The 27,115-nt window shown below is 34.5% G+C and overlaps 2 protein-coding genes and 1 long non-coding RNA gene across 4 annotated transcripts; 1 reads left to right on the forward strand and 2 right to left on the reverse strand.

Annotated features, from left to right (window-relative positions):
* Positions 1-6,353: 6,353 nt before the first annotated feature.
* On the reverse strand, positions 6,354-8,925 carry LOC137746209 (beta-1,4-N-acetylglucosaminyltransferase family protein). 2 transcript variants are annotated; one of them, XM_068486288.2, is made up of 2 exons: positions 8,722-8,925; positions 6,354-7,695 (listed from the first exon to the last, which is right to left on the reverse strand). In XM_068486288.2, the coding sequence occupies exon 2, from the start codon at positions 7,589-7,591 to the stop codon at positions 6,500-6,502; it is 1,092 nt and encodes a 363-aa protein (XP_068342389.1). In that variant the 5' UTR covers positions 7,592-7,695; positions 8,722-8,925; the 3' UTR covers positions 6,354-6,499. The 2 variants fall into 2 exon arrangements, with proteins under 2 accessions (XP_068342389.1, XP_088542955.1); XM_088686829.1 differs by lacking the exon at positions 8,722-8,925 and adding an exon at positions 8,056-8,647.
* Positions 8,926-10,927: 2,002 nt separating this feature from the next.
* LOC137746220 (auxin-responsive protein IAA28) lies at positions 10,928-12,626 on the reverse strand. Its single transcript, XM_068486297.2, has 4 exons — positions 12,188-12,626; positions 11,615-11,907; positions 11,438-11,519; positions 10,928-11,297 (listed from the first exon to the last, which is right to left on the reverse strand). Exons 1-4 carry the CDS (start codon positions 12,508-12,510, stop codon positions 11,246-11,248), a joined length of 750 nt encoding a protein of 249 aa, XP_068342398.1. The 5' UTR covers positions 12,511-12,626; the 3' UTR covers positions 10,928-11,245.
* Positions 12,627-16,789: 4,163 nt separating this feature from the next.
* On the forward strand, positions 16,790-18,602 carry LOC137731433 (uncharacterized). The gene is made up of 5 exons (XR_011068260.2): positions 16,790-17,002; positions 17,367-17,440; positions 17,535-17,602; positions 17,708-17,798; positions 18,365-18,602. It is a non-coding gene; the product is annotated as an uncharacterized LOC137731433 (long non-coding RNA).
* The last annotated feature ends 8,513 nt before the right edge of the window (positions 18,603-27,115 follow it).

Raw genomic sequence — 27,115 nt, forward strand, 5'->3', positions numbered from 1 at the left:
TGAGAATATATATATGGCTTACAAGATTCACTCCCCTGAGCGATGTAGGATGTTACAATCCACCCCCTTTAGGGGCCCGACGTCCTCGTCGGCATACTTCCGACTAAGGATTGGCTCTGATACCAAATTGTCACATCCCGGCCTGAGCCCCCACCACATCCCGGGCTCGACTCTACCGTAGCATGATATTGTCCGCTTTGGGTCCCGAACACGCCCTCACAATTTTGTTTCTGAGAACTCACACGAAAACTTCCCAGTGAATCACCCATCATTGGAATGCTCTTACTCCCAACTCACTTAACTTCGGAGTTCCGATGGAACCCGAAGCCAGTGAGCTCCCAAAATGCCTTGTGCTAGATAAAGATGGGAATATACATATAAGGCTTACATGATCCACTCCCCTAGACGATGTGGGATGTTACACTTCTCGTATGTTTTTGTTTTGTCAAGCAATTTGATTGAATAATTTAAAAAAAAAAAAAAAAAAAGACTCAAAAAATATAAATAAACTAACGTTTGCAAAAGAAAAAAAATATGTGTGAAAATCTTTTTTCTCGTTATATAATAACTTAGGCGATCGTTGCATACATGTTCACGGTAAAAATAATGGAGTGGCGCATTAATCAACTCAGTTAGTTTAACATTAACCAGTGCATGATTTATTAGTGCTCTGAGGAGCCTCTAATTGTTCTTCATGAAGTCATCTTAAAGGGGTGTAGTCAATTTGGATTTCATAGGATTTTAATAGATTTTGTTAAGGGACAGATTTTAAAGGATTTTAATAGATTCTACAATTCTACATGGATTTTGAAAGATTTATATGAATTTCTAATATAGATTTCTATGGATTGTATGAACTTCTTTTATGGATTTCTTAGGATTTGTGAGGACATTTTTCATGGATTTTTATCAAAGTTACAAATGGCTAATATATTTCTTCCCCAATTTTTATCTAATCAGATCTCATAACATATCGACCCAAAATCTCAGTAGTATCAAATTCATGTCAAAAATTGCCACAACATTACACACATTATACGAAAAGCAATTAAAACCAACAGAAACTTCATTAGACGAAAGGCGAAGGAAAAAAAAACTCAATCGATTCATCAGATACTTCTTTGGGGCATTTAAACAAACAGCTTGTAGGCCAAAATTGCATAACCCTAGTCCACCAAACCAGTAAAGGGAATTCCCGAAAAAAAACAATTTCTTTCCTTTCTGATTAAACAAAAACAAACTCAATCGCCATTTTCACGTATTGAATCCAGATCAACGAAGAACCCAAATTCAATTGCATTCATCTAACCCACCGAAAAACCTAGATCAACAAGTCGCCATTTTTAATTGCATTCATCTAACCCACCAAAAAATTGTTCCAGTTTTGATAATTAAAATTCTTTTCGACACCCCCAATAAAATTGCAAATGAGAAGTGGAAAGAGCACGAATTTTAAAGCAAAAAAAAAAAAAAAAAAAAAAAAAGATAAAATCCCAATTCAGAAAAATCATGTTCCAATTGTTACTCATCTTCCCAGAGGAACAAACCAAATGCAGAAAAAAAATATAGCAAAAATGCGAAATGCAAGTTTAGTGGGGAATGCTCGGAACTCATGCTAGGACAATTCATCTTCTATGTTTTGGCGTGAAAATAAATCAGATGGGGGAGGGTTGGATTGTTGATGGCATTTGGTATTTATACCACCCACCTTCAAATCCATTAAAATCCTTCATCCACCAAAATCCTGGCAAATATTTAGTATTCCCACTACACTTAGATTTGTATGGACTTTTTAAAATTTTAATTAATTATCCATGGATTTGGATGTATTCTTTAAATCTTCTCAAACCCTGATTTGACTACACCCTAATTTTAAAATCTTTTAAAATCCACCATCAAACTCCTAATTGACTACACTCTAATTTTAAAGTTAAAATACCATCAAATCCAAATTTGACTACACCCCCCTAAGTGTTGCTTGTCGAAATCTAGAATGACGCTACTCGTCTTTTGCCAAGCATTAAATAAAACGGGTTCATCGTTATTGTGATATTTGATCCAATATTATGTATAAATTTCTTTTATTTTTACATAACATTACATTATTAATCAGAATACTATGTGACGGTAAACTCATTTCATATAAACTGTTCCTATACCGTTATGTTCATAAAAAATAATGATAGTGGTATCTACACACTCATTTTATTTCTCTCACATTCCTCTTAATTTCGATTTTCAAATCAAATAAATTAAGAAGATTAGTGGCTAAAATTAACAAAGACGTGTTGTGGTAGAAAATGAGTGTGTTAATTGCACGGTTCAAATATAAAAGAAAAGGAGAGAGAAGATAAAGGCACGTGCTCACACAAAAAAAAAAAAAGCACATGAATGCGCGCTCCGCTGGAATGAAATGGTAGCTAAATAATAAATAGAATAAAGTGTTAAGTGCTAAATAAGATAAGTCCTTTAAATACTCTCAATTTATCGTCCATAAAAAACGATACGATATATACAAAAAAACGCTATATGTGGTGAGAGGCTATGTCAAATCATTTTCACGTGGCCTAACAACCAACCACATGTCAATTCGTCCTGTCGAAAGACATTTCAAAGGGGGACGCTTTGCAACAACCAATAATATCATGCCATTTTAAAAGAAAAAGAGGAGTGATTTCCAAGTAAATTCTGGATTTATAGTTCGTCAAACAATATAAACGCAATAAGTTTTTTTTAATCACAACAATATTTCACACTAACGAGTGGGTAATTTGTCACATCCCAGCTCCGTCGTAGCACACTTAATTTGGGAATGTTCTCGTTTAAACTCGCTTAGTTTCATAGTTTTGATAAAACTTGAAATCAATGAATTCCCAAAATGTCTCGTGCTAAATAGAGATGGGCATGTACATATAATGCACATCACTCTCTCTTCGTTGATCGATGTGGGATGTTACAAATTTGAGTTAATCCTAAAACTTTATGTGTAGAAGTTGAGAGGAATATCACTACATTATATTATTGTTAGTGTAAATGAGAGATAGATAAACTCTTGAGTGTACACAAGTGGTGAGGTGACAGATTTTCTTGCAGATCGGATAAAGCCATGATCATGTTTCGTACATACTCTCATAATTTAATATTAATCTATTCAATGCATGTTTACTTATGATTGAATTTGTGCTAACTGAGGAATGCATAAGTAAGTGAGTCCTATATATTGATTTTGGGTATGTCATGACTTAAAAAAAAAAGGTATGAGATAACCAATAGAATACTCATTCATTTTCACGATTGTTTATTCTCGCACCGATTCATGACTTATTCGATTATAAGTAACATGTCGTCGTCAACAATAACAACAACAAAAACTTTACGCTACTAAGTAAGGTTGACTGTATGAATCTTTGAACGCAACACCACTCGGTTATGCATCAATTATTCCTTTAGCTCCCGAATACTCTATGTTTCTTAATGTCTATTTTCAAGTCGTCCTAGGTGTTTCACCTCCTCCTTTAGTGTATGAATATCTAATAAATCTTTACAATGATTAAATTTTGTATAAAGCTCTTACTACACGTAGCATTAAAGTTTGATCCATATCTATCTTCCATAAATGAGCAAATTGTAAAGCAAATGGTGTAGGTAAAATTGGTACAAAAGAAGGAAAAAAAAAAGTAGTAAAGGCTGAATCGCATTTTCCTGGAAAATGACACTTTTGATGGAATTTTCGTGGATGTTTCAGTGCATTGGTGGTACCTGCAGTCCACATACAGGCCACAGTGATTGTTTTGCTCACTTCTTTATTTTAATTTCTTTCTTTTTTGTTCAACCAATCGACAATGACGTTTGCTTTTGTGCTTTTACAAGTTTTGTTTGCTTGGTCGCCAAATGGTGGGTGAGAGTCGTGAGACCTCCAGATAAACTGTTCGATTAATTCAACATCATGTTTTGTACTCGAAAATTTTCTGTGCAAGACATGTTTCTTTATTAAAAATTCTTTGTATATGACTTTTTTTAAAATAAATAACAATCGTGAAACTAATATTATATTCGTATTGACGATGATTATCAATAAAGTCATTATGATTTGTTTTTTTTACTAATAAAATCAATACATTGATGACATTTCGACAATCCTCATAATTTATTCAAATGTACACCATTATATACAAATCTGAAAATTTAAATTCATCTAACATTAATAAGTAGAACGGTGAGCATCACCATCACTTGATGACGGTCAGCAAAACATGTTCAATTTCTTATTTTTATTTCTCTTTAAGTTCTCGCATTTTTCTATGGCCAAAACAAATTCTCACATTTGGATGTGTGATTGTTTCTATCGATGTTGTTATCCGAAAAAGGATAGATAAGAAAACGTGTTTAGAGCATTTGTTCGTGACCGAAATGTGTCCTTCGCGGTTGCTTTAACATGCTGGATCATGACCCATCGATTTTAAATTAATTCAACCATAGACTAAGACCACCAATTATAAAATTCAAAAATACCAATTTTTCGTTACAAACGGCAAGATACTTTTTTTCATCAAGAAATGAAATATGATTAAATAGAGTGCCTATGGTCATAATCAGTAACAATACAATCAAACAAGAGTGCTCTTCTTGCCACGTACGACAAGGTTCTATCCCAGACATAAAAATTATCTATCTTAAAACCCATACTAAGTACTGCATCCACAACAAAGTTTGTCTCCCTAGAGTAAAAGTTTCAAAAAGCGTTAGGTGCTAGTCGGACGGAGGGCAGGGGCATATAGACATCTAGGTGAGGCCTAAGCGGGTTTTTTTAATTTTAATTAGATTTATTATATAACAAATAAATAAATATCTACTTATACTTCAAAAAATACATAAATTTTTTGGGATACATAAATAGAATGACATATAGATTTTAAAGTATTAGACCTATTAAAAACACGGGGAACAAGTGTTCATCCAAGTATTTAACAAATCACTTACAATTTATTGAATATATAAAATGCAAAATGAAAGTTATCTATTTTCTATCTAAGCGAAAATCGCGACATATGCGGGTGCCTAAACAGGTCTAGTCACTATTTCTTAATTTTCAAATACTTAAAGATTAATCAGGACGGTAGCTAGCTGTCTAAAATCCAAGCAACGCTAAGCGAGGATTTTTAGAAGAGTGCCCTAATGACATGTTTCCAAGAAATTGAGTGTCAAAATGACAGGATATTTACAAACCTACTTTTACGACGAATGGTTAATCCACTCATAATAAATTTACAATTTAAAATCTGACTGACTACAAATATAGATGATTTACACATTAACATTAGATATTATAATTATAAAGGAAAACTAATAAAAAGGGTTTGAAAACTTTGAGTTTTAAAGATAATGACAAAATAAAGGGTAAAGTAAATAGTATCATGTTTGACTTTTTAGTGTAAAAATATAATTTTTTTATTAAAATGAACAGTACGGTGAACTTTTCGTTAAAACTCTTATATTATAAAGGCCGAAAATTGTTAGATCAACTACTCGTCATGACGTCATAGAAAATATGAGTCCTCCCAACGTTCCAATTGCATTAAAAATTGATTCTGAATAGATAATTTAGGGTTGAACAAAAGTCAAAACTAATTTAGCCCACCTTAATTAACAATTAAAAACAAATGGTGGCCCCAAAACGCACTCTTAGACTTCAAAGCTTGAGTTTCGGGATGACCTGTTTGACCTCGGAAACAAAAGCAAACTACAAAGTTTGGATTGTAGATTCATATCAGCTAGTCCAAATATTTGACAAACAAACCACATTGGAAATTGCCACCTCTTTCCGAAAGATGATGTGCAATTATCATTTTTTTTATCTTTCTCATCACGCAACTGTTTGTTTTACCACACAACCAATTATCATTATGTGACTGTATTTTATCTCATGACCAATTACGCGATGATGCATATACATGGTGTGTATCCAACATGTTTTTATGCTCCATACTCTACTTTCAGATTGAGGAATGTAAAGGTTATCAATCAAAGTACGAAAAGCGCACGACGTTAGAACGAGAAGAGAAAATAACTCGAGCCAATGTTCGAGTACCAGACACCATGATGTTGAAATTTGCTTTTCTATCTAGCCATCCATGCATCTTGACGGATTCTGTGATAGTTTCGCTTTCACGATAACTTTTGCTAGTTGGGTTTCCCTTACACTTGTTTCATGGGAAACTTTTCAATAGTTGGCACAATTACATAGTCCGGCTTTATATCCATTAGAATGGCGAGCAAGTAAAAATAGTATTTCATCAATTTAATTATGACTGTTAGAAACAAAATAACGACCCTCCGCGGCCCAAACATGAATATTAGAAACAAAATCAAATCTTATAAAAGCTAAATCAGAATAATTGCTTTGCAATGGTGTATCCTTTACTAGCAAGTTACCGGGGCACATAGAAAGCTAAAATCAGAATAATAAATTGCTTAAAGTTAGTATTACCTACGAAACCTTTCAATCCTGTGACCTTAAACAGCCTCCAGGGAGAAGGAACCTAAACTTGTCTACATTCTTTAACAAGTAAGAAGGAAGATGAACTGCAGAAGTCGAACGGGGTATCGCTCCCATCTTCTTGATCAACTCCTTGAACGAGTACTCTTCAGGTAACATGTCGAAAAGATCATCTCCTCTACAAATGAGTTTCTGAATCCTTGAATGGTCAAGAAATTCTCTGCGCTTCACACGGTCTGCGTGGCTGTAAGCTGTCATCTTAAACACAAAATCTTCAATCCGCCGGAAGCAAAAACTGCAATGCCATCCTGCATCAGAAAATAAGTAGTTTGTCTGTCGTGAATGCTGATAGAAGGTACGAGGGCCATAGATGTGGGCTGTCGCCCGCCAGCTGCTATAGTCCACCGGGAACTCAAACGAGTACATGTAGTGCTTCAGCTCAAGATGCATTTTAGGTGGAATCCCGTCACACCACTGCAGCAATTTCACAGTATGTGGGCTTGGTATCTCATCAGTATCTGACATTATCAATATATCGCCATTGGAAATCCCAGCACGCCGAAGTAAAGCATTCATAGCTATACGTTGCTTTTTCTCAAGATCAAAGGGGTCTACATGTGATCCTCGGGGGATAATTACACCAGGAAAGACATCGTGGATGATTTTATCCTCGGCAAAGGCAAATCTGCCACGATTTGAAGCAAAAAAGAGAGGTTTCGGGATGCCAGTAAAAGTGGTATTTGCCTCAAAGATTACCAATTTTGTGACATAAGGATAAAGCTCATTCCACCTAATATCAAGCATGTCCAACTCATTGCTGAAGATGATGCCATCGAAAACACGTCGGGGTTCATCCCGTCTGGACCAGCCATGAAGGTGGCAAAGATGGTCCAAGGTGACATTTTCAGCGTAGTAGTGTGGGAGTCGTATGAAAGGGGCTGGCGGCTTGTCCCAAAGTGGTCGGAAGAAATACGAAATTTTCTGGTAATTTGTGAGGAGTCCAAAAATACATGTAGGTGCAACTATCAACAGTATCAAGCAAAAGAACTTAGGTGGTCTTCTTCTGGAAGGAGAGTGGGGAGATCGCATTGCCATGCCTCGTAGAATAATTATCAGGAGGGGTCAAGAGGGGTAATACTTAACATGCCTTTCCCAACTTAACTACCAACATGATCATTGCTCAAACAATCTTGGATCACCTGCATGAAATTAATATGTAGATTAGATGCTAAAATAAGAAGCCATCCTGATAAAATGCAGTAATGCACTTGGCATAAAAATTCAATGACAGTTATTTCAAACTGGATTTTGGCAAATGCCAGAAAGGGAAGGAACAAAAAATATAATCAATAGTTTTGAAACGTTGTTATATAGGAAGTGAAAAAAAAAGGCATAGAGAAACTAGAAGATCCCCTACAACAATCATGAATCCAAGTAGAATTCACATGTCTTTTGAAAGATCCAAAAGTCGAGATTAGCAAGGGTTTTGAAATTTTCCTTCGGAATGTTTATAGCAAAAGACAGGGGAATTAGTAAGGTGTAGGTTGAGCATTCCCTGCCTGGTACGAAACCGAAATAACAGCCTCAAGCGGTAATCTTATTGTGCACATCTGACTTAGATTCCAATCAATTCCTTCATCTTGTTTCGCTTCTGGGTCTTCGATTTAGGAGACCAAAAACCGAACTAACTTTATTCAACTAATTACGGTGATGGCGGAGTCAATCAAAGGGGCCTTTCTGCTGGAATTATAGCCGCGGATCTCAACATCCTAACTCATCCAAGGAGTTTTAAGTTAACACCCTAAACCCTGCACACTAATCTATGCAAGCAGCAAACATACTTTGCTTGCCTCAAACACTCAGTTTATTGTCTCTTCCCACCATTATTCATAGAGATAGCACAGCATCACCAAAAGCAAAGATAGATAATTTTCTACTAATTACGTTCTTGGATTGAGTGTTTGAAATTTAGTTAATTTATAAGTCAAACAAAAATTGGAATTTGCAAATTTGGGCGTAGCCAGGTTGACTAAATGTGCGTGCTACTTTAGGTACCAAAGTTGGAATTCTCATTCTTGTAAAATTATATTAGACTAGAATATTGCTCGAATAAAGGAAAAAAAGTTCAATCAAAACTCTCAACGCAAAACTTAAATTCAAAGAAGAATCCACCTTTATTACGGAAGAAAAAAAATATTTAATTTAAGAAGAAAAAAAAGTCTGACCTTGTTGGAGTTGCAGAGGCTGACTGGGTGAGGAACAATAGTTGGCCGCCGCGCGCTCATTACCGCCGTAAGAGATAAAGAGAAGGCGGATAATCCTATAGAGAGAGAGAGAGAGAGAGAGAGAGAGAGAGAGAGAGAGGGGTGGGGACAAGCCTGCAGGGAAGATCGGAGGAGCGCAGAAGCTGATCACCGGGGGGGGGGGATCGTCTACAGATGCAACCTCGTACACTTCGAGTTAACGACTTACACATGCAGTTGTGAGAAACGTGGCAATTTTTCATTTGTGCGTTTTGAACAAAGATGGTTTGAGCGCAGGTGAGACGGTGAGTAGGTAAATGCTGGCACTCACAATGGTGGCAGATTCACGAAGCTTTGGAATAATCGGCCCAACGTGGCTATTTATTGGGGATCCATATAGTTGAAATTTGATCTAACGATTGAAGTTAGTATAACTTTTAAAGTGCGTCTCTATTTATAGCCGTTAGATTAATTTTCAATAACACAGATTCTTTGATTTAGAGAATTAAGAGAAAGAGATCCGGACGGAATGGTTTTTTTTTTATTGGGGAATATCCAACCGGAGCCCACGCAAGATGGATGTGACTTGCCTTGAAACGACACATTTGCCCTTGTTTTTGAACGACCCATAGATCTTTTCATTGACTCGCTCTCTTATCTTTCCAACACGCAAAAGGAGTGACTTCTTTTCACTCGCAAAGAGGGCACCCTAATATAATGTATTTTAAAATTTTATATTTGTCCGCAAATGGTGGATTGACCCGGTAAATAAAAGTTTATCAACGCACTCTTTTTTATTGAAGAATCAAGAATGCAAAATGACCATTTGAAGTGTTAATAACAATTTTTTTCGAATATTGAAACAAAAAACTTCACACCAAGAACTAATTGATAGGTAAATTTCAACTAGTATTAAACGAATATTGAAGGTGCTGTCGCGTTGAATAATGATCGGTAACGATTTTCACGTTCCGTTTTCTTTTTGTGCATTCCTCCGTTTCTTGACTGTTGTCTTTTAATTTACGCAAACCAACTATAAGAGAAGAAAAAAAAAAAAAAAAAACAAACAAACAAAGAGTGCATAAGAAAAAAGGGCGTTGCCAAAATCACATCGGGTGAAGACTTGAGCCCAACATTTATTGGTGGTCGAACGGGGAAAGCTTCACAATTAAACCCAACAAGAGCTTGGCACACACAAGCCCACTAGATATATACATATATGCATATATAGGGGTTAGGGATGCGAGTTCACAAGCCCACTCAAGACTTTGGATGCGAGTTCATAAGAGTCGAATATGCTTCTACGGTTTTTACTTTTTTAGGGAAATTCCTAGTTTTTATTCATTTTAAGTTTTAATCTTTATTTGTTTATTTATTATATTAGTTCCTAATCCACTTCATCAACTATATTATTTAATGATTAAAAGTTTCCATATCACTCTTAATTAGGAATATTGGATGTCATAAAATCTAAAGGCTCAGAAGAAATGTAAAAATATTTGTCCCTTTATCATATCCCTATATATAGAGGAAACCTTTAAGAGGATGGATCTCAATTTTTTATAAAAATGGGGATTTGTTATAGGGTTCACACCACATCAAACTTTAACGATACGAACCGTCTATATTCAATTTGCACCTTATAGAACATCCTTGCAAAATATTAGCCAAATCGGAAATGTTTAAGACATCTGATTGAGTTCAAAGAAATTTACGAATACTTTGTTATATAAGAAACAATGAAATTTTATCTTGATAATTAAATAAGCAAATGATTTCGAATTGAATTGAATTTTTGTAAGGATAATCTATGAATCGAGACTTACAAAATAGACGGTTCGAATTACTAAAGTTGGCCCCACGCCTAATTCATACTTTTTGAATATGCCCTAAGGATTCCCATATCCTAACCGTTTATCGTACATTATGTGGCAAGTTTTCGTCAGATATTATGTGTTTAATTTTAAATAAAAAAAGTCAAATAATTTATGACCACACGATACACGATGAATGACTAAGATGCGAAGATCCCTATGATCTCCATAATTTGAATCAAAATGAGATCCAAATCATATGTAAGAGGTAAAAATTAATGTATACATGGCACTAATCATATTTTTTTTGTGGGAAGACAGTTCGATAGTGGATCATGACAGTCATAGTCATGTAAATCGAATGATTTAGAACGTATTTTTTCAAGTTGAAAGTGCGTGTTCAATTCCCTTTCTCTAACATTGTTCGTATAAGAAAAAATATGCAAGTTATATGGACATTTAGCTATAAGATATAAAACATTAATTTTACTATTGTGGGGGAAATTTTAGGTGATTCATATGTTATACAACTGAACTGATTATGATGTTCTATATTATAATTCCATACTATTATACATAGCAGTCATTCAAAAAATCATCTGCAACAAGTCTCATGGGCCTATTAAAACTAGCTAGAGCAAATTGTTCAGTCAAAATCTCGATGACCCATTGACAATCTCCTGTCACTCCCACTAATCACTTCTCTTAAGCAAGTTCAGACGCTGCACCGACCGGATGAAATTTCTGCATAACCAAAATTAAAACATGTTCAGTTTCTTAATCACAGGCTAATTGAACGGAAGTTACAAAACCCTATACGTTAAATAATCTCATCGATGTATAATACTTATATAAATATTGTTCAATTAGTTGATTAATCGAACCTCCAAGGAACATCTTGAGCTAATAGCCAGTCTCCTTCTCTGTCTTGATAAGTGAGCTTATAGTTTTTCGAATCCATCTGACCTGTTTCGCAAAGAATTCCACACGTGGAAATTGTTAAAACTTAAACCCGAAAACAGTGGCACGTCAATGCATGCGTGGCGCTCTGAAGTACTTACATTTGTCAAACATGTCCATCAAGGTGTCTGTGAGTGTTTGGAAAGATTGGTGGAGGCTCAAGTCAATCTTTCTTGCTATTCCCACTCCCTCCATTTTCACCTTAACGAATGTAGAATTGTTGTAGTACTGGTTTGAGTTTGATGATGAACCTGATCTGCCACCGCCACCACAGCCGTTAATATTTCTCACCGTTCCATTACCACCACCGCGGTTGTTGTTGTGGTGGTGGAAGCAAATCTCCTTTCTCCATGACTTAATGGGCGGCCACCCTATCAATCCATCTCCATCATTTCTATACCAAACCAAATAACATGGACCAAATTATTAATTTATTGTTATGAACCTTTTTTGAACAAAAAAATTATCAAAACTGTGGATTAATTAAAGAGATAAATGCGCGTTAAGTCAGTTGATCAAGAGAAACTTGATCAACTGTCTCTGACTCTCACACTTAAAGCTCGAATTTTTAATTTTTACATTAAAATTATTTAAAATATATATCATTTTGTGAAGATGAAAACTTTGAATTAGAGAGAGAAACTGACATTGAAGAAAGAGATATAGATTATTACTTGATGACAACGGTAAAGCGGGAGTTGCAGTGTTGGCGTTTATGAGGGTTGTTGTCGTCGTCCTCCTCGTCACCGTCGTTGTTAGGTTGCTTGTTCCAAAGCAACAAAGGCAGCGTTCGAGGCACGGCCGTTGCACTAGTAGTACTAGTCTTGTCGTTCTTGCCATCAACAAAAGCTTGCGCAAAGCTGCATTTCTTGTAGTTGTCATTAATACTACTACAAACCCTAGCTTCGTAAACAAAGCTGTTCAAGTCGAAGCCCTTGATTGGCGGAGAAGGAGGAGGAGGAGTGCTTGGAAGAGCGAGACCAAGTTGAAGCTCCATATCATGTAATCCAATCCAACAAGAACAAACAAAAGATTACCAATAAATTATGAGTTACAGAAACAGAAAGTCTGGGGTTTAAGGGGTCTGGGTTTCTTGCTTTAATATATATACGGAGTGAGGGAGAGAGGGAGTGGGATCGTGGAGGGACTAATTAGGCAGGGATGGGGGGACAAGATGGCGGTGAAGGGCGGGGATGGGACAAGGAGTGCAGGGAACATTGGCTAAGATTGTCGGTATCAATGCTCCACTTTTAGCCGACCCACTTGCCCCTCATTGCTTTCTGAACCCCCAACACTATATTCAGAGATAGATCTTACTTCCCCAATCCTCACGCGCATCAAGACCATATCTTTTACACACGTCATCAAATACAGTGAAAAAAATATTCTCCCCTCCGAATCTCTCTTTCATTTCATCTCTTCTAAATTGCATCAACGTTTTATATTAATTTTTTTATAAAAATAAAAAGAACAAAAAAAAAAAAAAATATAAGAAAAGGAAAGGAAAGTTGGATGAAAATAAGACGAGAGATAATCATACTTTGTTGCAGATATCTGGAATTCAAACACTCTCAGTCACATGACACCAGTGAAGTTGGATGTTTTTGGAGAATGACACACTACTAGAAAATATAATTTTGCCGACAAATTATAAACCGACAAAGCAAAATTTTGTCGGCACAAGAGTCCTTTCTCGACGAAAATTTTAATTTGTCGGCTAAATACTCACGATAGAATCAATTTATAACACCAATCTTAGCCGAGAAAATTGGAACGTTAGCCGACGATCATTTTGTAGGCGTAAATTTGATGCCCTGACAAATTTTGTTTTGACGGGTAAACTTTGGCGGGAACTTTTCCCGTTATATTGAAATATTAGCCGATGATGTGAGGCAACAAAGTATTTCATCGGCAAATTGATTAAAGAGGCAATAAAGTATGTCATCGGCAAGGTAATAATAACTCTACGTGAGAGGTTTTCACCAGTGCACCTTTCCATTTTTTTCCGAGGAACGCAATCAAAGCTCTTGGCGACTATTTATGCTCTCATTCTGTCTTTCTTGTTTCTCTATACGGACGGGAGCATATATAGATAAAGAGATATCTAGCATTTCATATTTCTGGATTGTAGTTTTATGCCATCAATAATCTATATTGACAATTTGATTTCATAATATGTGAGTGTTTGGAAAAATAAAAAATTCCTTATAGTATTAGTCTTGCAACTTAACCCAATCTCTTTATGTTCGCTTCCATATACATTCCATGCAAACTAACTAATATTCTCATGCGAAAAGTATGTTGTAAAACTGTAAATCTAGATCAAGTAGTGAAAAAGTTCTTCTTATCAATTCTGACTCCAAACTACTTTCTAGCAACAGATAACTTGGTTTAGGTTATGATCAATTATTAGTCAATTAGTCAATTACAATTGTAAATTTGAATATGGTTGTATGTAATCATCCATTATAAAAACATAACATATAATTATAAGAACAAACTTATAAATTTGCCAAGGCAATCCAAACCTACATCCCCCAATTGCATGATCTCCCTCCCATTTCTTCCTAATCCTATTTTGCCGCCACATGATCTCCCTCCCATAATCGGTTCACATCCCCCAATTGTCGGTTCACATCATGATCTCCCTCCCAGTTGCATGCTAATCCTATTTTGTCGCCTCATGATCTCCCTCCCAATTGCATGCTAATCCCGACTTCCCTCCCATATTATTCTCTCGCGCCATCCGATTTCAGTTTGATAAGGATTCTTATTTATGAAAAAACTTAGCGGGGTCTTTACCGCTCAAAAATAATTTTAACGATTTCTATCGTAGGTTTATATATTAGATGATTTTCATGGATTTGAACGGTTTAGATTATGAAATTCGTGCGCCTAATAAACAAACATTCATACACTACTAGTCTATTAGAAAATATTAAATGTGCAAAGATATAATAGATTCACTAACAATTAAGAGTTTATTCATACTTTCATTAAATATAACATAAGATTTTGTGGTATCCACTAGTGTAAATATTTTAAATTGAAGATCGAGTTCATTCATTGCACTCGTATAGGGTCAATGAGTGTAGCTGTAAAAAATCATCAAAATCGGAGTTAAAATAACCGTTAAATCGTGATTTTTCATTGATAACCGTCGAAAAATTTTGCCCCATTACTTGATCTCTGAATGTTTGTTTTTTGCAATTTTTGGTGTATGTGATCTCGAAGTATATACAAACATGTTTGACGGTTGGATCGTTGAAACTAGTTTCGTAGAATGCGTATCCCATCAAAATAATAGATTCACTAACACTAAAGAGTTTATTCATACTTTCATTAAGTATAACATACGATTTGTGGTATTCACTAGTGTAAATATTTTAAATTGAAGATCGAGTTCATTCATTGTACTCGTATAGGGTCAAGGAGCGTAGCTGTAAAAAATCATCAAAATCGGAGTTAAAATAACCGTTAAATCGTGATTTTTCATTAATAACCGTCGAAAAGTTTTGTCCCATTACTTGATCGCTGAATGTTTGTTTTTTGCAATTTTTGGCATATGAGATCTCGAAGTATATACAAACATGTTTAACGGTTGGATCATTGAAACTAGTTTCGTAGAATGCATATCCCATCAAAATAATAGATTCACTAACACTTAAGAGTTTATTCATACTTTCATTAAGTATAACATAAGATTTTGTGGTATCCACTAGTGTAAATATTTTAAATTGAAGATCGAGTTCATTCATTGTACTCGTATAGGGTCAAGGAGCGTAGCTATAAAAAATCATCAAAATCGGAGTTAAAACAACCGTTAAATCGTGATTTTTCATTAATAACCGTCGAAAAATTTTGCCCTATTACTTGATCTCTGAATGTTTGTTTTTTGCAATTTTTGGCGTATGTGATCTTGAAGTATATACAAACATGTTTGACGGTTGGATCGTTGAAACTAGTTTCGTAGAATGCGTATCCCATCAAAATAATAGATTCACTAACACTGAAGAGTTTATTCATACTTTCATTAAGTATAACATAAGATTTTGTGGTATCCACTAGTGTAAATATTTTAAATTGAAGATCGAGTTCATTCATTGTACTCGTATAGGGTCAAGGAGCGTAGCTGTAAAAAATCATCAAAATCGGAGTTAAAATAACCGTTAAATCGTGATTTTTCATTGATAACCGTCGAAAATTTTTGCCCTATTACTTGATCTCTGAATGTTTGTTTTTTTCAATTTTTGGCGTATGTGATCTCGAAGTATATACAAACATGTTTGACGGTTGGATCGTTGAAACTAGTTTCGTAGAATGCGTATCCCATCAAAATAATAGATTCACTAACACTGAAGAGTTTATTCATACTTTCATTAAGTATAACATACGATTTGTGGTATTCACTAGTGTAAATATTTTAAATCGAAGATCGAGTTCATTCATTGTACTCGTATAGGGTCAAGGAGCGTAGCTGTAAAAAAATCATCAAAATCGGAGTTAAAATAACCGTTAAATCGTGATTTTTCATTGATAACCGTCGAAAATTTTTGCCCCATTACTTGATCTCTGAATGTTTGTTTTTTGCAATTTTTGGCATATGTGATCTCGAAGTATATACAAACATGTTTGACGGTTGGATCGTTGAAACTAGTTTCGTAGAATGCGTATCCCATCAAAATAATAGATTCACTAACACTAAAGAGTTTATTCATACTTTCATTAAGTATAACATACGATTTGTGGTATTCACTAGTGTAAATATTTTAAATCGAAGATCGAGTTCATTCATTGTACTCGTATAGGGTCAAGGAGCGTAGCTGTAAAAAATCATCAAAATCGGAGTTAAAATAACCGTTAAATTGTGATTTTTTTTTTTTCGATTTTTTGGTGATGCGATCTCGATGGATATACAAACAAGTTTGACGGCTGGATCATTCAAATTAGTTTCGTAGAATTTGTATCCTATCAAGTTCAATGGTGTGTATGTATATATATATATATTTATTATGTAGATTTAAATTTATTTATTTTGTACGTATAACACTTACGAAATTTAATGGTATGTATGATATGAATGATTTGTAAAGATAATTGTTAGGGTCAAAGCACATAACTACTAAAGATTATACATAACAAAAAAAAATTGAATAAGAACCGTCTATTAAAATTAGAAATCAGTACAAGACAAAATTTAATTGCATGAATTGCTAGCCAGTGCTATTTGAATGCAGCATGTCACTCACAATTCTAAACTTTAAGAAAACAGTATTTAACAAATTAAAAGGAGGCGCGGAGTTGAAAAAAAAAATTAAGAATTTAGTCCTTGAAGCAGTTAACTCTCTCCGTCCCACCCTTCTCCTTCTTCCTCTCCCGCTCCACCTTCATCTCCTTCTCCACCTCCATCTCCGTCGCTGCAAATAGACAGACCGACAGCAACCTTCCGGTGGAAATCGAAACCATCGTCAAAGTCAAAGCCTAAAAAGGTTTTTCCCTCCTAATTGTTATCTTCAATTTACGTTTCTGATGGATAAACCCATCAGTTTTCTGTGTAATTCTCTTAGGGTTTTCAATTTTCTTTTTCGATTCTTTTGCAAGTATATTGTGGGTTCTTCCCCTTCTAATTCTCATATGCAATTGTTTTACCTTCCATTCAATTTTTTTACTGGGTTCTTTTGCGAGTGTATTGTGGGTTCTTTTGCGAGTATATATTGTGGGTTCTTCCCCTTCTAATTCTCATCTGCAATTGTTTTACCTTCCATTCAATTTTTTTACTGGGTTCTTTTGCGAGTATATTGTGGGTTCTTCCCCTTCTAATTCTCTCTAAATTTGTTCAATTTTCCTATACAGAGGGCGGTTACAAGGCTGGGCTTATATACTGAAGAATCTGATTATATTCTAGGCTAGCTGCTTTCTTTGGTAAGGTATGTTGTTACACCGTCACCCTCAGCCTATCTTATTCATTGTTTGATTGCTGGTCCTAATGAATGTTGCATGTAAAATTAAATTTGTAAACAGGGAGTAGATACTTTATATGCCATGGACAGGGAATGGATACGAAATCTGAATCGATTTGTATAATATTGGTAAAAACAATGTCCCTTGACTTTAATTCCAGATTTCCAATGTAATTATTCGATATTGTGGTTTACGTTTGACATATTTGTTTTTCCTTTCTATAACACTTGCAGGTTGTCTATGGCTAAGTGGAATTCTGAGCTAGATAGCTTACAACTGATATCAGCACGGCATGGAGACCAGTGTGAGGATCATTCATGCCAGGTAATTTTGATATTTGAGGATTAACTTGATTAGTAGATGTCTATATCTTCTTGTTTACACTGATAAAGATTATAAACAGTGATGAATTAGGGTGCTTTAGTATCGTTTATTTATGTTTCCAGGTGCATATGCTTATGTTCTAGAGTTATAACCTACTTAGCTAGGTTGGTAGTGTTATGTTTATATACATTATAGACCTTGCAAGGATTTATATCATCTACTTATCATGTTGCCTTGTTTACAGAGTGTGAGAATCATGTTGCCTTGCTGTTATGTTTATCTTGTTGTTTACAGTGATGAATTACGTATAAGTAGTTGATGCTAACTTGATTATTACCTGGTATCTATTAAACATGTAATTTTTCTAGGTTGTGATGCTGCATGGTGTTGGTAAGTTAACTTGATTAGTAGATATCTTTATCTTGCTGTTTACACATTTATGGTTTCATAAGTTATTTGTTTAGAAATACCACTCTAGTGTGGCCTTGCATTTCCTTAGTGTCAATGATATTTAGCACCCTTAAAGTTTGCTAATCAGGTTTTTTTAATTTGTTTTTCTTCTACAGTTGTTTGATACTGGAATGTTTCATGATGATCCTAATCGTTTCCCATTTTCATGATGCTGAATATCAACGTGATGAGGACTATAGTGAGAATGGTGATACTTAAGGATATTTTATCTATATTATAGTAATGTCGAAATGAAAATATAGATTTTTTTGTATTTTGTAACTAAACTGAATTGTGAACCTTACATTATTTTAAATTACATGAATTTTGTGTTGTTCCTACATTAATTCTTCATTCACGCCCCTTCTCGATCTCTTAAGCTTGCTTGTTTGTGATGGTTAAAAATATTATTAAAAACAAATGTGAATAAAAATTAGAAAATATTGGACTTGACATGTTTTGTCGACAAATGTGAATAACAATTAGCCGACAAATGTTTTTGTTCACAAAAGATTCAACCAACTAATTATTTTGTCTACACAAGTAATTTGAGCCAACAAACCAGTTTGTTGGCATAGGACTACGTAGCCGAAAAACCATTTTGTCGCGACAAGATTACTTAGCCGACAAAATGTTTTGTCGCGACAAGATCACTAAGCCGACAAATAACTTCATCGTGAAAAAACAACCTATGTTGACAAAATATTTTGTCGCAATGTTGGTTTGGTGACGGGCACAGTTTGACGGCTGAGATTTGTCGCCTTAAAAATGAGCCAATGAAATATTAAGATTCGTCGAGAAAGATCTTGCGCGACATGCTTTTAGCGACAAAATTGCCGACAAAATTTTTTGTTGGGAAAGGCTCTTTGCCGACGAATTTTGACTTTTGCCGACAAACTAATTTTGTCGGCAAAGTGGAAATTTCTAGTAGTGACATTATGATGTGTTGCTGAAATTACTGTAAAATAGTAACTCTCTGGACGTCTTTCTTGCCGGTTCCCATAACCACTTAAAAGCAGATCGGGGACTTGCATTTCCCATTCAGGTAACACCCTAAAGTCAAACGACTCAAAACTAATGCGGAAGTAACTTTCTGATTTAAACTTTTTCAGCTCTAAGAAAAAAGTTATTAACCCCGTAAAAAAACTAGCAAACTTCAAAATCGTTTAGTCATCTAGCAACTCATTTTATAAAATAAACGAACCATATTAGTCAATTAACCTGAAACATTGACAATATTAATCCAACATTTAATTGATTTATAATTCAGTTATCTATTGCATAATAATTTTTTAAATGGTGAACTAGAGAGTTGATAACATGGTATTGTTAGATTATACCTTCAAGTATTATAATCACGTAGCCTTACCAATGGCATTTTTTTCTTAAGATTATAAAATAATAACTCTGACTTTGGTAAAACAGGAAACGTCAAGTATAGGTTAAGTATGAGTTAGTTAAAGCCACAAGATCACGCTATTCAGTTGGATTCAGAACAGCTTCTTCCTGAAATTAATTGCACAAGGGAGACGTGTCTTTGGTTGTTAAAACTTAGGGTAATCTAATCACTCTATTTTTGTAAATATATTGTAATTTATGAGTGATGAGGAGTGTGCCATTTGCCATGCAAAACCAAACAAACAAAATAATATTAATATTGTTACATAAATTTGACAAAACATATGTTCCCTATGTGCTTTGTTTTGGTTATGTTTGGGGGGATTAATATATATTATGAATAAATTAAAATTAAAATGATTCATGTACGGTCCTTTTTGTCGGTACATATGTGGCAAACAAGGTTCCAACAAACCAGCGTAAACAAATTTCGTCCTGGAGTCGAGTCACAGTCTCACTCTCTCTCATGGCACCAAAAACATTGAAGGGAGACCACAGTCGTGGCGGGGGCTTCACGTGGCTGCCGGCAAACCCACGAGACCCTGGACCGAGCCACCCGCACGAGGCTATTGAGACATTACCATCTGGTGGCGGTTGGCGGTGGTGCCACCCACATTCCAACAAAAGCAACACTTCATTGTCGATTAATGCTTCACCTGCAGATTAATTACTAGTCCCATGCAATGCACCAAAATTATGTACCCAACCACATGTTTTCTAGGGTAAGGATGTCCTTATTTAAGAAAATACGCACTCATTAATCATAGTATTGTAGTTTATACTGTAATTTAACAATTATAATCGTCTATATTAGATCATCAATATTTAAGAGTTATCCATGCAAAACGTCAACCATATTAATGAAAATGTAGATAATCAAAGGGCTAAACCGGTTATATAGATTTAGCTCTTTCAGCATCAGGAATAATCTTCGACATAATATCAAAAGAATTGAACAATTTCAATAAGATTCTTATTTTTCTTAGATTAGGATATCTTTAGGTGAGAGAGAGAGAGAGAGAGAGAGAGAGCGCGCGCATGCATCCAAACCAAATCGGCATAGACTGCATTGCGGGTTCAAGCCCATGTGTTGGATGGTCCAACAATCGATCTTAAGAATGTGACTAGCCATTGAGTCTAGTCAATTGAATTGTTTGTCAAATATTGCTTCAAGGGTGAAGAATATGGAACAGACATGTCCTCCACTCAATCAAGTGGAAATGGTGATATATTGTTTTCAATGAGTCTAGCTAAGCACGTAGGGAGGGGCTCCCTACTCCCTAGTGAAAGGAATGTATTCAGAATTTGTCCCAGAAAGAGGTCCCCTCTTCTGCAAGTAATCTCATCTCCTTCGACCAATTTTTTCACGCCCGTGAAGTGTACGTAGATGCGCTACCATATCAGGGTAGTAACATTAGCATTTATTTTAACTTCTTAACTGTACTTATTTATTTTTTGTTCATTAATTTTCTTTCATTTATTTTGTTCGATGATCAAGTGTGAAAGATAAAAATAAGTTGTGGATAATAACCCCATCATAATATCATCTCACAAATTCAATGTCTCCATAAAGAATTTAAAGAAAAAAATTATATACTTTGTTTTACAAGAAGCGAAATTCAAACTTTTACATAGAAATAGACACATTAATTGACTTAACCCCTATTTTATTGGAAGTTTTAACAAAACACTTCCGGTACTGTTTACTTTTAACGAAAAACCATATTTATACATTTTCCTAGTACTATTCACTATACCTTTAAAAATGTATTTTCATTAAAAGAGAAGTTTTTTTGGACTTTTCGTTAGTTTTTCTTATTTTATTGTAATTAAATAGTATTAAAATAATAGTTAATTTTTTTTTTTATAAAAATTATTGCATTAACAATATGTTTCTAAATCTGCATATAAATTTAAATATCTCTTTAAAATTTAGGTAAATTTAACGCAAATTAACTTACTGTTTCTAACAAAAAGAAAATAAAAAAAACATAATAATCAAAATCAAATCGAATTGGGAAAGCATATAGCAAGAAGCTTCTTGCACATATATAGGTAGTAGAATATAGACCATGTGTAAATTAGAGTGTGGGGACAAACGGACAAAAGAATATATTTTCTGTAGTGGGATTCTGCTTGTCTCATGATGACTTGGACTTGTGATATTTTGGAACCAAACCCATCCAAGATTAGCAAATTTGGTGATCAAATGGGATGCTGTGTTGTTACTTGGGAGAGAAAGCCACGTGAAACGTGTGCATACTGAAATTCCGATAAACTTTCGATTACACTTACATGTTTTGACGATGCATTATAGGTTTGGGATAATAAAATAGTTGTGTATTTGTTTTAAGCATGTTTTTATCTTCATTTAGGTCATGTGTAACGTTTTTTAGTGAGTTTGTCGCACTATCACTAAGTGAAATCAGTCTACTAATGTTACACTACGAGTACGCATACAAAATTATAGCTTAAGGTATAAACTTCGTCACTGATCAATAAAATAACTTATGAAGTGGTGTGATTTTCTAGTTACACACCAAGAACTAATTTTATGTATAATGACAATTACACATAGTTGAGCAGACAATTCAATATTCGGCAAAAAAATAAAAAAATAAAAAATAAAGAATAGACGATCCAATAATATCATAGTAATTAATGGAAGATTTTGTTATAAGTAATCGCTATTTGGGTTGATGGTCTTTAATTATTTGGTCAAATCATGCGAAAAAGACTTTCTTTTACTTCTAAAAGCTCAAACATATGTTCCTCTCATAAAAACTTATAACTGTTTAATTACATTTCCTATCAAATTAAAATTGCTATATGGAAATAGCCGAAATCGACATGATGAAAGCAGATTGCCTATGAAAGGATCCAACAGACTAAATAGGTCAATTGTCCGGTCTGGTTCAGTTCAATTTGTTTAATTAACACGGGCTCAACTTTATTTACTTTTGATGCATGCACTCTCCTGGTCTGATGATTCTGGTTTGGCCTGGTCTGGTTCAAAAAGTTTTTCCCTGTTTGGAATTCGGTGGTTAGTTGGTACGACTTTGAGTTCTATTTGTCGGTTTAAATAAGCAAGTCCACAGTACTGCGCCCTAAACCACGCTTCCGCCACTTTACTAATCACTTTAAACAAATTAAAGAAAATTAATTGTGACTTAAGGGGACTTGGCAGCTTTAATCTTTCCTTAATTTCGTTGCCTTGGCAGCTACAATTAGGAATATGTCATGCGTTTGTCGGGGAGAACTGAAACCAAAAATTAAGTGGGTTGGACAATCACCATGCAAACAATTTCTGTCAGTACAATTTATTTGGTTGAAATAGTAACGAGTTTTTGTAGACCATTGAAATTTGAAACTGAGGCCCTCTATGTGCTACCGAGGTAACAGAGTAAAACAAGCGGCGTCATGTCCACGCCACTTATCAGGCATGCAAATGTGACTCTATTTCACGTGAATAATATAAAATTATATGTTTTAACTTTCTCATATTATAATGCGCTATTAGACTAAGATATTATTAGAAGTACATACTTTGTGTAGAGAAGTCTATGACATAAACATGATGATCTGTCATATCTTATCTTTTATCAAATATTATCTTACATGTGATGATAAATGTCATGAGAGAGACAGATATACGAGTATGCAACAAGGGATAAACATGCATGCAAGTTATTGATGTCTTGCAAGAGAGAGTCTCTTGTAAGCATTTAAACATGTGAAACTCGTTTATCGGATAATTAGTTTTTTTTTTTAACACATGACATATTTTTATTGAACAAGTAACGCCACTAAAATGGTGCATTGTTGGTAAGAAAGTTTCTTTTAGTCCTTCATGTTGGAATATAATCACGATTATGTTGGCTTTACTATGTGGTATTTAATGTGTGGAGGTGCACCATAAGATTGGTGTACTAATGTACACTTAACCAAATGATGGGATATAAAAGGTGTGACTTATTATAAATGTTATACCCTTCTATAAGTAATGTGTCTTATGACTCTTATCATAAAAGGATAAGATCATTCAGAGAAGTCTGACAAATATCTGAAAATGGTGATGAAGTCTATAAAATGAGGATTTATTCCTCCAAACATATCATTCAATGTGAAATATATTCTCTTCTTTCCCTTGGGGTGATATTTCTCCCTTGCACTACTGCATAATAATCAATAGTCTAACATCAGATTGATATGATTAGTGATGCGCTACTAGATTCAAATATAAATAAATAATTAGAATAGTGGGAGAAAAATAAAAGTACAAGATTTGAACGGTAATTAAAGTTCTCAATCTTGAAGAGATTAATCAATTGAGTGGGAGACACAAAGGAAACCTTGTTTTGAATTTTAGTGGGAGACCTAAAGGAAACCTTGTTTTGGATTTCAAGGGGAGACCCAAGGAAACTTTGTTTCAGTTAATGTTTTTAACCAAAGAAAAGGATTATGTTTTTAATCAAGCACGTCAACAAGGATTCCAAAGGATTAATTATTAGACACTCAAGGTACGAAATTTATTAAATATCTAGTAATTATGTGTTTTCTATTGCAGTGTTTATTTTCTTCACAAAATGTTGATAGAAAAACTTAATGGTTGCTTCTTGATTGATTAAGAAACAACCTTGTGTTATAATATGGGCTGGTAGATAGTGTGTATAGCTAAATGTGTCTTAGGAATTATGTCAATGTGTTTTATGATAATAAGTTCGCTATCTTTTAAGAATTGTTAGCTCCTAAGGTAAACACATTGATATACAATATCACTATATGGAATTATCGTGGAGAGGGATGAAGTGAAAGTTGACCGCACACCCTTGTGTAAGATGGCGGCCGATCCTATGACCAAAAGATTGCTCTGAAAGGTAATTCAGAGGAGTATGTGACTACAAGTTGGAATCATTTAGATCTTCTAGTCGGGGCATGTTGTATGGGCATCTTTGGAGGGATTTTGGGGACACCTAAAATGAACAGTTTGATGCGACTCTAATTGATTGATTGGTCAAATAAAAGATAGAAGGGCACGAGCAAGGTAACAGAGTTATAACAGATCTTCTTGTATGTAAAATCTGTTTATAGGCATCATGTTTGAATTTGTATAACATCTTGGTGCATATCGTATAAAGTCGTAGATAAGGTGTATTGAGGAAAGCCTCTGAATTGGCTTAGGAGGAAGTACTTGATCGAAATTTCAACGCAGGTCAAGTTGGACTTGGTTGAAATCGTCATTAATACTAAGTGCGGATGGTGTTTTCCTAGTAAAGAGTAATGGTGCTACTTTACTTGAAAGATTAGTAAAATGGAAGTTGCTAGTACAAGCACGATTAGTAAGAATGGTCAAAACATGCGCACATATAAGCCGAACCACGGAATGGTGACAGTTTACAAACCAAATGTTTTTAAACTACAGTTGGAAAGTCAAGAGTAGTCAGGATCTGATACTCGGTAATAATATCCAATTTGTGTAGCCAATTGGATCTTAAAACTTACATCATCAAGATCAAGTAGGAGATGTTGGAATATAATTATGATGATGTTTGCTTTACTATGTGTGTATTTGATGTATGGAGGTGCACTATAAGATTGGTGTATTGATATACTTTTAACCAAAGGGTGTGATAAAATGTATGACTTATCATAAAGGTTATATCTTCTATAAGTGATGTGTCTTATCATGAAATAATAAGACCATCCAGATAAGTCTCACAACTCTCTGAAAATGGTATAATGAAGTCTATAAAAAGATGATTTATTCCTCCATACAAATCATTCAATGGGAAATATATTCTTTTCTTTCCTTCGGTGTGCTATTTCTCTCTTGTCACTACCTCATAGTAATCAATAGTTTGGAGATTGGTCCTACAAAATTGTAGGCGTTTGATAAGTAAAAATGGACATGGTTAGAAATCAGTAATTGTTGGCCCAGTTAATTTGTCTAATGGAGCGAAGCTGGGAACCTTTTAGTTTAACCCAACATTGCGCCATACACTCGGCCCCAAAAGCTCAAACCATATACAGTTCCGCATGTACAAGATGGGTTTAGCTCATAAATTTCCGAAAATTCAGAATCGATTCCAATATAGGTTCCGATACTAAAGAAGAAGAAAAAACGATTACAGTTCCGAAACCAATGAAAAGCCCCGGGACAGGTTCGACATATAATTCCGATGATGATGAGAGGCTCGATTGGAATAAACAATGCAGAATGATGGCTGCAAATCCCCTAATCCCGTTGGATAGTTCCTTAACGAAGCAATCATAACGCACTGCTTCAATCAGTGCAGTGCGATTGTTACTCTTTCATTCAATGAGAACACTTTACTCATTGAAGTAGAACATTCATCTATTTTAATCACTTTTGGAACCCCTTGGCTTAATATTATTCAGTTGTTTCTAGGTTAGTTAAACCTTCAGTTTATTACTGTTTTTACAGCTTTTTTTGGTTTAATTAATTAATTACTTCATAAGAACAATGCTAGGTAGGGACCAATATTATACCAAGAATTATTAGGAGACAAAATGATACCACAAGTGATTAAGTCCCCGTTAAGAATTTAGCCATATATATGCATTTCATTGGTCGATCGATCGGGAATTAATTAATAATATTTAAATTAAGCACGATTCAAAAAAGCTCATTTGATTTGCAGGCAAGAGGTTGGTGGGCCTTGAATCTTTGATATTGGTAGATATAGGGAATATTGGAGGGTTTTGCTTTCACTTTGCAGAGGCAAGATTTATGTGTGATTTCTATTTATACAGGAAACATAAAAAAAAGCGAAAAAGGTGAAATATGATTGTGCAAATAATGCATGGCATGGTGATGGTGAAGGAATCGTAATCTAGCTAAAATTTCCCAACATGCCAGCTTAAAAGCGACTTCATGATCTCCGTGTAAAAACATGTACAATATATCGAAATCTGTGCGTGGTTCCGCAAGCATGCATGCATATATATCACGAAATTTTAATTAAGATCATGCAACTCTAGCTTTCTATACATCTTAATGTTTACTTAATTATCTTTATATGAAAAAGATATTCATCAATCAAACTTTAACAGTATATTAAAATGGCCAGTCAGATATCAAAGATATAACAATATAAGTAATAATCTCAAAATAGCAAAATTAATGCCGTGCAAAAACCGCATAACTCAAACAACTTAGCTAGATCACTACATTCAAGCATAACTCAAAGCTAAGTCCATACAATTTAAAATTATCAAAACTCTAAATTATTAACCCATAATCCTATACTTTTGGCTGCCGCCACAAGTAGAAATCCAACCCTAGATAAGTGATGTATGATTTTCAAAAGGTTGCAGAAATCATAAAGAACAATCATTGTTATGAATTAGTTAATTAACCTAACTATAAATATATATGAGAAATGCTATAAATATAATTGTTCTATAAATTCAGTTAAATTAAAACCAAATAAAAATTTGATAGCTAG

This window comes from Pyrus communis, chromosome 15 (assembly GCF_041283825.1).
Source record: "Pyrus communis isolate YQ-2024b chromosome 15, ASM4128382v1, whole genome shotgun sequence".
Classification (NCBI taxonomy): Eukaryota; Viridiplantae; Streptophyta; class Magnoliopsida; order Rosales; family Rosaceae; genus Pyrus; species Pyrus communis.

Bases quoted from the DNA above. Each gene is read 5' to 3' on its own strand.
- LOC137746209 (XM_068486288.2), bottom strand. From the start codon at position 7,591: ATGGCAATGCGATCTCCCCACTCTCCTTCCAGAAGAAGACCACCTAAG.
- LOC137746220 (XM_068486297.2), bottom strand. From the start codon at position 12,510: ATGGAGCTTCAACTTGGTCTCGCTCTTCCAAGCACTCCTCCTCCTCCT. The intron at 11,908-12,187 runs GTAATAATCTAT...GGTTTGGTATAG, and splicing joins CGCTTTACCGTTGTCATCAA to AAATGATGGAGATGGATTGA. The intron at 11,520-11,614 runs GTAAGTACTTCA...TTTGCGAAACAG, and splicing joins GATGGACATGTTTGACAAAT to GTCAGATGGATTCGAAAAAC.